At 59.3% G+C, this 11,277-nt stretch overlaps 1 protein-coding gene across 2 annotated transcripts in view; it reads left to right on the top strand.

Annotated features, from left to right (window-relative positions):
- The window catches only part of ACSF3 (acyl-CoA synthetase family member 3), a 57,875-nt gene extending 54,483 nt beyond the window's left edge, over positions 1-3,392 (top strand). The window contains exon 10 of one of the 2 annotated variants that reach the window (XM_073882409.1): positions 926-3,392. In XM_073882409.1, the coding sequence (XP_073738510.1) occupies positions 926-1,008 (83 nt within the window). In that variant the 3' untranslated portion in view covers positions 1,009-3,392. The remainder of the gene's footprint in view (positions 1-925) is intronic. The other variant, XM_073882410.1, reaches the window with a different exon arrangement.
- The last annotated feature ends 7,885 nt before the right edge of the window (positions 3,393-11,277 follow it).

The following is an 11,277-nucleotide window of genomic DNA, read 5'->3' on the forward strand; positions in this document are numbered from 1 at the left end:
AGGAGGGTGGTGGCCCCACCCAGGTCCCCACTGGCCGTGTTCCTGCCGCCAGGCTTCTGGACAGATATCCCAGGAGGCGTGCCCAGCACACGGGGCCATGTGGTGAGTGACTGCCCAGGGTCCCAGGAAGAGGGAGTCCAGGTGCAAAGCACACTGTGTCTGAGGAGTGAGGTCGGACGACAAAACAGCTGAACAGTGGGGCTGCCCACAGGCATGTGACAGAGGGCACGGGCACGGTGGTCTGGGCAGGAGGGCCGAGCAGCCCAGTCAAGAGGTGGGGCCCCTGGGATGCCCCTGTGTGTCCCTGGGACCTGCGGGAGGAGCCAGGCAGCCAGAAGCCGGGATCAGCTTTGACGGCAGGGCGGGTAGGAGGCCAGCACAGGGCATGCCAAGGAGAAGGGTATGGGCTGGGTCTCCGCAGACCTGGTGGACACCCTGGAGCTGCAGCAGCAGGGCCGTCCCCTGGGGGCCGGAGCCAGAGGGCGAGGGTCACCGCGGGGCCCTGACCGTGGACAGTAACCGGGGGGCCGGAGCCAGAGGGCGAGGGTCACCGCGGGGCCCTGACCGTGGACAGTAACCGGGGGGCCGGAGCCAGAGGGCGAGGGTCACCGTGGGGCCCTGACCGTGGACAGTAACCGGGGGGCCGGAGCCAGAGGGTCGAGGGGACACTCGGCTGGCCGTTGCCGGCCTGGTTGGTGGAGGGAGGGGCCGTGGGTGCCTGGGAAAGACGAGGAAACGGATCCTCCCCTGGAGCCTCCAGAAGGAAGTAGGCCTGTGATGCTGTGAGCCTGGCTCAGGAGGCCTGGCCGGTCTTCCGACCTCCAGCATGAGGGGATAGGGTGTGTCTGGCCTCCAGGGTGCAGTGGCTCTCCCAGCGGCCTCCTTCCTGCCTGTGTCACCAGTCTCCCCTTCACTGGTGCTCTAGGAGGAAGAAAGGGGCCGTTGGAGGTGCTCTCGGACCCTGTCCGGCAGTCTCTGTGCCGACTCCTCTCCTGGCCCACGTCCTGAGGACTCAGCCCCTCCACGCCCCGTCACCGTGACCGTGAGAGACGCAGAATGTTGGAAGCGGGTCTGGCACGGGAACAGAAGGGTTGGGGCAGAGGTCTCCAGCAGGGCACGTGGGGGCCGGCCGGCTCATCCCTGTGGACACCATCACTCCGCCAGGACGGGAGGCCCCAGTCCGTCCTTAGCCCTTACACTCCCCTTCTAACGCCTCCCAGCAATTGCGCTTCCCTTCCCTCTTCTGGGTCCCGGGTTGGGGACATTTTCATGGGGAAAGCAGCTCAGCGGGTGGCCAGGGCCTGAGGGCAGAAGGATTTGGTGGAAATCACATTCCTGAAGGTCCCTCCTTATGCTTGGTGCAGGCCACAGGCTTGGCAAGGGGGTTTCCTGCTTAGCCCTCCTCCCTGAACAGGTGGGTCTTCCAGGTCCTTCCTGGTCCCCATTCAGGGGTCCAGCCCCAGAACCCGGGGTGCAGGAACACGAGCTTGGGATGGCAGGGCCAGGCCGCATCACAGGGGTAGGGCCCTTCCTGCAATGTGACCACGGCAAAGCACAGAGCAGATACCAGGAGGGCAGCTCCCACCTGACCTGGTCTCCCCTGGGACCGTGCAGCCCCTCCGCGTGGTGCTGGGGCAGGTGGCCAGCCGACCTCGGCCCTTTGCAAAGGCTCCATCGCTCTGCAACTGCTGGCGCATGGAGGTTCCCACGGGTGTGTGAAGTGTGCACAGGGGCACACTGCACACATGCGTGTAAGGGACTGAGCACATGCACGTGGGGCTGGGCGTCCCCTTGCACGTGTATGTATGGGCAACTCTATCTGTGAGCTTCCGTGCCCACTTCTGGGCGTGACCTACCCGTGTGTGGCCCGTGCGTCTGCACGCTCCTTCACGGGCTGGCCCAGCCCCTCCCAGGCATGAGCCCGCCCAGGCAGTACCTCTGTCATCAGCTTGCAGCGCACGTCATCTGCTCACCGTCTGCTCGTAGACACAGCCATTCAATTACTCCGTAGCAGCTACAGGCCGTTAAGCCACCAGTCAGCTTCATTCCAGCCTGGTAGCCCACGAGCACGCAGTAAAACCATTGAAACAACAGCAGCAACAAGCAGCTGCATCCGTACCGCGTCTGTGACACTCCCGCTAGCACCTGCCTCAACGGGGAAGAGCCACTTCTTAGTTAGGAGATGTCACACTGCACCAGCCGGATGGACGTGCATGCTGTGGGTGTGTGGACATACAGACATATGCACCTGAGCAGACATGCGTGCACACACGGACACACACACATGCACACACATGCATACACATGTCTACACACAACACAGATCTGGGCCCTGTAGCCACCTGCCAGGTGTCAGCTGCCCCTGGGCCCCCGGTGGCCAGTGAGAGCCAGAGCAGGATCAGAGAGCTCAGAGGCCTGCTGGGAGCCGCAGCAGGTGGTGAGAGGCTCCAGCCTGGGACCCCATCCTCCCTAAGCAGCCTGCACGTGGACCCCAGCTTCTCCCACCCCAGATCGGTGAAATCTATTCACACTGGATCAAGAACATTTTTTTAAATTGTTTTAAACACTGAGAGCAGAAGAAAGAAGACTGGCCGGGGCCATGTCCTCCCAGCCCATCAGGTCTGGGCCTCCTGCAGGACTTGCCTCCTGTCCTGTCCAGGAAGTAACAACAGCAGCACCCCCCACCCCACCGCGCCAGGAGCTGAGTGGGGTCCCTTGCAGGTGCTCCTGCCGTGTTTCAGAGCTGACACAGATCTGCCGCCGACCTCATGCTCTTCTGCAGCTTGCTGTGCTCGCGGACCTAAGCTCTGAGTCGCCCCACAGAGGCCCGCCCACTCCCACGTATCACCTTCGGATTGCGTGGTCGTCGGCACGGGCCTCTTCCCAAAAAGACCGTACCATGTAGACTGCCTCCAACAGACAAGACAGTGTATCTCACCTCCAGGCAACACAGACGGACAGACTTTCAATCTTTGCCACGGTGCTGGATGTGAAATAGGATCTCTTTATTTTAATTTGCATTCCCCTAGTTGCTGCTTAGGTGGAATATTTTGAATACATTTACTGACCATTTGAGGTTTTGTTCTGTGAATTCCCTGTTCGTATTCTTTGCCTATTTCCTATTTGGTTGGTACTTTTCTTGATTACGTGTTGGTTATGTGGCTTGCCTTTTTTTTTTGTTTAATGGTATCTATTGATGTGAAGAATTTTAAATTTTAATGTGTTTAAATGCATTCATCTTTTTTATGGTTTGTTTTTCTTTTCTAAAAAATCCTTTCCTAGGGCGCCTGGGTGGCTCAGTTGGTTAAGCGACTGCCTTCGGCTCAGGTCATGATCCTGGAGTCCCGGGATCGAGTCCCGCATCGGGCTCCCTGCTCCGCGGGGAGCCTGCTTCTCCCTCTGACCCTCCCCCGTCTCATGTGCGCTCTCTCTCACTCTCATTCTCTCTCTCTCAAATGAATGAATAAAATCTTTAAAAAATAATAAAAATAAAAAATCCTTTCCTACCCCAAGTTCTTAAATACATTTTCCCATATGTTCGTCTAAAGTTAAAAGCTTTGCTTTCTTCCTGTAAGCCCTTAATTCATTGGAAATTTATTTTCACACGTCGTGTGAAAGGCCCTGAGTTTTTCCATGTGGAATGGCTGGTGTTTCCACCTGTCCACGGAACTCACGTGGCCTCCGCTCTGCCCAGCACCCAGGTGTGCCTGCTCCAGGCTGTGCTCGAACTCCGCCCTGTCCCTAAGCTGCGGATCTGCTCCCATGTACTTCTTCAGGAGAGTCTTGGCTGTTCTTGGCCCTCTGGTCTTCCATCTGAATTTTAAGACCAGCTTAAAGTTCCTTTAAAAAAAAAACCTTATTGGAGGGGTCCCTGGGGGCTCAGTCAGTCAAGCGCCTGACTCTTGATTTCAGCTCAGCTTGTGGTCTCAGGGTCGTGGGATCGAGCCCCGCTTCAGGCTCTGCATTCAGCTCAGAGTCTGTGTGAGATTCTCTCTCCCTCTGCCCCCCTCCACTTGTGCATGTGTGCACGCTCTCTATCTCAAATGAATAAATGAAATCTTTTTTCTTAAGATTTTGACTTATTTGAGAGAGAGAAGGAGAGGGAGAAGCAGACTCCCCGCGGAGCAGGGAGCCCGATGCGGGACTTGTGCCCTGTCCCTCACAGCACTGTGCGTCTCCCTGGTTGATGTTGCTGGAGTTTGTCTGTGTACCTTTTCCTTCTGTTCGCTCATCCTCACTGGTTTCTTTTGCGCTGGTAACGTCCGCCGTCACCCTCCTCTCCTGCCTCCTGGGGGCTGCTTGAGTCCCTCTCCTCGCGGCTTCGGCTGGGCCCCCCAGGCCCACTGCCGTCGGCTTATTCCTGTAAATACATCCCGGGGCTTAGGTGTCATCATGCTTCGCTGTGGGGCACTTCTGGTTCCAAACCGTGGTTGTGTCTACTTTGACTTAATCTCTTCATCCATGAGTTACTTGGGAGCACGCGTCAGTCCCCCATGTTGCACCTGCTCTCCCGGCATCCCGAGCGCACAGGCCTGTGGGCCCAGCTCTTAGAAACCCAAGGCGCCTTTCGTGCCCCATACGTGGCCAAGTATTGAACACGTGAGAGTTGGTCCCCTCAGGATCACCTTGGGGTCACCCTTGTCCCCCAGGAAGCGGCCCGTTAAAATCTCCACATGACGGACTTGTTTGTCTTTCCTTCGTGTGTCTCAACACTATGTTCTTTGGCCCATTTATTCACGATTATTATATATTTGTGGTGAATTGTTAGTTGGCAGTTCTATCCCGAGTCATACTTTTTCCTTCAGTTTTCTTTTTCTGAGAAATCTTGCTCTCCCCCTCGCGGGGGCGTGTGCCCGGACCACCTGTCCTGGTGCCGTGACTTCACTGTCCATGTGGCTTCAGGTGTGTCTCCTGTGACAAGCAGAGCCCACGCCTGTAAATCCAGGGGATGATCCGTCATTTAGTCACTGAATTTAGTCCATTTATTGTGATGATTGATGAACTTGCTTCTACAATCTCAATTTCCATTTTCTGCCTACCACCTTACGGATTTTTGGTTTGTTTTGCCTTCTTTTTTGTTGTATTAACGACCTTCTCTATTTATTCTTGTTGCTTATTTGGAAATGGTAAATTAAATTTCTGGGGCGCCTGACTGGCTCAGTTGGTAGAGCGTGCCACTCTTGATCTCAGGGTCATGAGGTCGAGCTCCATGTTGGGCATGGAGATGACTTAAAATAATAAATAAGTAAATAAGTAAATAAATAAATATTTAATTTCTGTTGAGTACCCTTAAATTTTCAAAAGCAGACTATAACACTTAGAGTTCTTTTTCCAGCCAAGTTTATAGTTCTAGAGTATGTGGACCCTGTGGCCGGCATGTAAGCTTCCTCCCTGGCCCACTATGATCCTGATATGCTCCTCTAGAGTTTCAGTCTTGTTTTGCTTTGGAAACAAAATCAATAGGCTTTGTTTTTACAGTCAGTGGATAAATTTAGTGACATTTTCTCAATTTCTTGGCTCAGCGAATTTCCTTGAGATAAAGAATGCTCTATGATTGTTGTTTTTGTAAGCATCTCTGAGGTCAGCCCACTTTGCCTTCACATATCTGAGTGTTTTGTCCTCACTCTTAAATGACGGGCTGCCTGGTTATAGGAAGACACCTCTCCGCACCTCTGCTTCTGGCACCTTGGGCACTCATGTCTTCTGAGGTCATGGGCCTTTTTTTCTGGTGCTGTTAAGGTTTTCTTTGTCCTTTACATTATGGTGCATGTACACAATGGAAACACCCAGCAAGTGTGGGCCTCGCTCAGATGAGCGGCTCTGGTTCATAGGTCCTCCCCGTTGCTGGAGAGCCCTGCGGACAAAGATGCTCCTCTTTAGGTAGAGACCTACACTGGAGTGCACTCGGCTCACCTGCACTGGGGTCACTAAAGTCAGCCCCACTTCCGTGCGGAGAGGAGCCAAGCCGGACCCTCAGCACCCTAGCTAACATGCCCAGAGCTCAGCAGAGGCCTTGGTTTATCTTGTTGGAGCAGCTAGTAGGACAAGCTTTCTAGAGAGTTCTGAATCTTGCTTCTCTCAATAGCCACAGACCTTGGGCCACCACCCATGACTTCGTTGCAGGCAGGAACGGAACCACTGGCCAGGGAGAGGCCAAGGACAGGGTCAGCCTCCAGGTGAAGACTCGTCTGCCCACGTTTAGACCATCCCCCGAAGGGGAGAGCATCACAGGAGACCTGGCACTTCTGCGAAGTCATAATCGGCATCTGTGGAAGTCTCCTCCTTACGCACCTGGAGCCGAGGCCTGTGTGTCAGATGTGGTCACTTGTTAAACTTAACTACATCCGGGTATGGTCCTGCCCCGTAGAGCCTCACTCAGGGAGATGAGGTACTAGACCCTGGCTAGCCACATGCCTCCTTGCCTGGGGAGGGCAGGACACCTGCAGTGGGGCAGAGTGGTGGCCTGACATGAAACCTGAGGCCTCTCTGGAACCAAGGAAGGTGCTGGGAGTAAGCCAGGTGCCCAGTTTAGAGCCCCGAGGCCCTGGGACAAGGATGGGATCACAGGAGGGCCAGGAGGGCCAACGGACAGGAGGTGCATGCTAGCTTGGGGATGCTGAGTATGGGGGTGGAGGAGGAGGGGTCTGGAATGTTCTGGGGCTGCCAGCTCAGCAGCCTGAATGGAGAGTACGGGGGAGGAACTCGTGAGATGGGGAGAAGGGAGGGTGAGTGTGAACTGACGCATTGGGCAAGCCTGGACGTCCACCAGAGCCTCCGAGCGAGGGGAGCCGGGGTCGGGGTGCCTCTCCTGTACGGACGCACGCAGGCCCCCACGTCTGGGAGAGAGCAGGGGCATCGGCACCACGGAGAATGGCTGAAACGTGCCGACTCTCTCCAAGAGGCAGGGAGGCCACTCCCTGGGTGCTGCTCGGTGTGGCCCCGGCCCCTTGCCCAGCAGCCTGCAATTCTGGGCGTGGTGGGGGCTTCCGTGCCGGGCACCCCCTCTTGCACCAACCTGGCCCTTCTGCCCCAAGTCCATCCGTGTGGAGGAGAAGTTCTGACGGGAAGGGCTGTGGCCCTGCATCTGTCTCGTAGGCCTTGTCACTGGCGTGGGAAATACCTGCCCATCGGCACAGCCCCCGCGGCCACACTGCCCGCATGAGCCCCCAGCTCCAGAGGCCCCCGAACGAAGGGCGAGATGAAATGTGCCAGCAGACCACAGGGACCGTGTTCGCGCGGCGGGTTTCATCTGAATGACCGTCCATGTGATTTGTCCAGTTGTTGGGATTCTCCACTCCCGCATTTGTCACCAGTCCACTCATATTGATCGGAAGACGGTGGTGTCAGCGCTGGCTGAGTGGACTGGGCTGGCTCAGGGGCCCCCTTCCCGCCCGCCTCTCCCCCACCCGGACTGAGGAGGGGCCGACAGGCAGCTCTGCTGGCAGCTTCTCCGGGCCGCGTGCACAGAAGGCTGAGAGCAAATGAGAGGACGGGTGACCACGGGGCCTTGGGCACAGCCTGCAGCCCCGCAGGCAGCCCACAGGGCCCAGGGGACGGCCCCGCCTCCCCGCCTCCCCGGCCAGGAAGGACCAGCCATTAGGTGTCCTCACCCCTTCAGCTTCTCGCGGGCGGGGACCCTCCGCAGCCCGGGGCCTGCAGGCGGTGGGGTGTGTGTGCCGCACTCAGGGCCCCCGCAAACCGGCCAGGAAACAGACCCACTGAGGCCACTCTGAGGAAACAGGGCTTAACCTCAGGCTCCTCAAGACCCCGATGGGTGCACCCTCCGGGTCCCTCCTTGAGGACGTCCCCTCTGCTCCCTGCTCCCTGTGCCAAAACCAGGCCAGTTACCCCAGCGCCACCGGGCACAGACCAGCAGCCAGGCCAGCTGGGGGTGAAGACAAGGGGAAGGAGGCCCAGCCTGGTGCACCTGCCCTGAGAGGCATCTCACACCGCCTTGCCCCCCGTGTGCTTCACCAGGCGTCTCCGGCCTGCACCCCCCGTCCTGGCCTCCCACGCCTTCCCGCCCAGCTCAGAGGGCACCTGCCCACACCACCCCCTCTCCTGGGTCCTCAGCACCGAGACTGAATGAGAACTGGGGGGCTGCTCACCTGCCCTAGGGTCTCGGGGAGCATGGGCCCCCCGGCCTGTCTTGGTGAGTTTTTATTGGAGTGAGTTTTTCCATCAAAATTGACCTTCTGCAAACAGCTTACAAATTCCTTTAAAACTTGACCATCTGCGTCCAGTGATCTCTTTTCTCTGGCCTGTCTCTGTGCCCCCATCACTGTGACCAGGGTGTTCCCCTGAACCCCGGGCTCTTGAGCACTCCTGGGCTGACCTCGGTGGCTTGGGGCTCTGGTGGGTGACAGAGGCCATGCCCCAGAGCCCTTGCCGGGCTGGCTGCCCCCAGCGCATTCGGACCAGCCACCGGGAGGAGTCCAGGCTGCTACAGCCGACGCCGGGCAAAACCTCAGACAAGCTGCTCTGGGCCCAGCCAGGGGTGGGTGATGGGCTGGCAGCCCAAGGCCGTCTCTGGGATGGACATGGCAGGAATCTGCGCTGACCCGATGGCCCGCATTCCTTCATCCGTCCTGGAAGAGCAAGAAGCCCGAGGACTCCATGCGGGGGTCCCTTTGCCTTGGGAGGGGTGAGGTGATGCAGGGTCACCTTGGGCTCCACTTCCAGAGGAACCTGGGGGAGGGACAGGCGTGTCCAGCGTGGGGGCGAGAAGGACCCATCACTGCACCCACCTGGCCCCTGAGCACAGAGCTGGGACGAGCTGTGGGCCAGAAGTGGGAGGGCCAGCCGGCTCTCCCCACCACCTCGGCCAGGGCATCCCTGGAGCCACACTGCCCCCTGCTGGTGCCAGGGGCTGGTAGGAGCCGCGAGCACACCAGGCCGCCCCGGCCACCCTGACCCACCCCCACCCAGGCCCTAGGGCTGATTATCACCTAAAGGACACAGGAAACCACGTCCAGGGGACCCAGGGCCGCTCCCTGGCCGTGATCTGCGTTGTCGTATTGGAGCTGCAGGGCAGGGGGCTGCTGAGCAGGGCAGGACCACAGCCCCAGCGACTGGGGGCCTGGAGCCCCCGCACAGCCCTGGAGGGAGACCAGGAGCGAGGGCCCGCGAGGCACCCTGCCCGCCGCCTCAGCCTCTCTTCTGTCTGCTGTCTGTGACCATCCGTCTGTGGTTTTTGAGCATCCAAGACTTTAAACACAGCTTGGGAGTGGCTACTCGGTGTGTGTTTGGGGGATTGTCACTGGGCTTCTGAACAAAGACAAGGCCCCCCCCCCCCGCCCCGCGAACTTGATGGCCTCCGTCTGCAGTGCATCCTGTGGCCACCAGAGGGCAGGCGCAGCCTGGGTCGGCTGGGGGCACCCTGTCCTCCCCAGGCCAGCCCAGCCTAGCCCACCCTGGAGCCTCTCCTCCAGGCCCTGCGCCTCAGGCACCACCCCCACTGCCATCCCTTCTGACAACCATTCAACGGATGGGAACCCCCCGCAGGACCCCACTGCCCCGTCCAGGCCCCCCGGGGCTGGTCAGGGCTAGAGGAGCCCCCCACACTCTGCACCCATTTGCCAACCTTTGCCCGGCTCCTTGAGGACTCCCCCTTATGCTGTTTCACCATGTTCCACTTTAGGATTTTTTGGTGCTTTCGGACTCCCCTGGGAGGGCAGCCCCACCAGAACTTTCTCAGCGCTAAAGCCCCGGAGCCTGGGGCGTGGGAACTGTGGAAGGATGGAAAGGGGTCACGGGGGCAGCCCCTCTCCTGACCCCCAGCCCAGGCCTCACTGCTGAAGGGTTGGTCTGGGCTCCGGACCCACCTGTACTGGCCTTTCACCTCGGCCTCCTGCAGACTCCCTGTTCCTGCCTCTAAAGTGAGGGGCCACAAGAGACTGCCACATGTGGGGTGGGAATGGCGCCTGGGAGCACTTCACTGTCGTCATACACAGCTGCCCCCCAGGGGTCGCCACGCAGATGACCACAGGCTCCCAGGGCATGTCCACGAGGAATCTGCCCTGTGCCCAGGCCAACACCTGGTGTCAGCTCACCTCCTTCCCTCAGCACCTCCAGACCCCTCCCCTCTGTGCCCACCCTCCGCGGCAGCCTGAGCCCCAGGTGGGCAGGTGCCCCTCGGTGCAGCCCCAGGGGCTGTGTTCACACTGGGCAGTGTTTTTGGCATGAGACCCTAAGCGACCCCCACTGGCAAAATGGATCTGTGCACCACAGGAGCCCCTGCCGGGCTGTGGGCAGTGTAGACATGGCAGTGGTCCCCTTGCAGGAAGCAAGGCAGATGCTCAGTGCGTACCAGCGGGGACAGGCAAGTCACTCCGCCACTGTGACCTGGTCTGTCCCCCAGAGCAAGCTCCCACACACTTGGCAGCTGGAAGGACATCTTCAGGTCGGGCGTCCCAGTGGGCTCCCAAGTGTTGCGCTCCTGGTCACAGAACAGAAGACCAAAGGCATGGTGTTGGCTGCCGGAGGCAGAGGAGGCACCCCCAGAGGGGTCCTGACCGGGGGCGGGGCATGGGAGCAGCCCTGGCCTTTGCCGGGGTTCTGGTCATGGGTCGAGGAGAGGATATGGCTCCCCAAGGGCGACCAAACGCCCCGGGCCCCACCCGAAGGGGCTGTGCAGAGCTGTGTGGGAAGAGGAAGGACCCAGAGTGGGGGGTCAGAGCTGCAGACATGGAGTGCAGAAGACAGAGAGTCCAGAGGGTAAGATGCCCCATGCCCGTGGGGAAACGAGAGGGCTCTTCTGGAGGGGCCAGTCCCCCTTTAGGAAGGAGAGTGAACTGGCCCTTTGGCCAGAGGTGGACCAGCCCTGGACAAGACCTCCATGCTTGTGGAACCCAAACCCCACCCTTGGACACAAGGGGAAACCGAGGGTGGTGCAGAGAGCAACATGGCAGGGCCTCGAGCTAGGACTGAAACCCAGGAGGAGGGCCACCCCCTCCCTGCCCCTGGGGGGGAGGGGCAGGAAGGATTGCTTACCAGCCTGGGGACCACACCCCTTCCCAGGAGCCCTCCCCTGCACCTGGGGCTCACTGGTGACCAGACCTAGCTTACCCTCCCCCCTCCAAGAGTGTTGGTGGGGAGACAAATGGCCAAGAGGAACGTGGAGGAAGGGCGGGCAGACAGGGAGAGAGGAAGGGGTCTCACAGGGCCACGTCCCTTGCCTTTGGTTAGACTGCCTGAGGTTAACCACAGGGGCTCAGCCACCTGCCCCCTTCTACCTCCCCCTACACTAGTCCCAGGAGGCAGAAACCCAAAGCCTTC

Source organism: Callorhinus ursinus, unplaced genomic scaffold (genome assembly GCF_003265705.2).
Source record: "Callorhinus ursinus isolate GAN/ISIS: 27379988/994484 unplaced genomic scaffold, GSC_fseal_2.0 scaffold46, whole genome shotgun sequence".
Taxonomy (NCBI): Eukaryota; Metazoa; Chordata; class Mammalia; order Carnivora; family Otariidae; genus Callorhinus; species Callorhinus ursinus.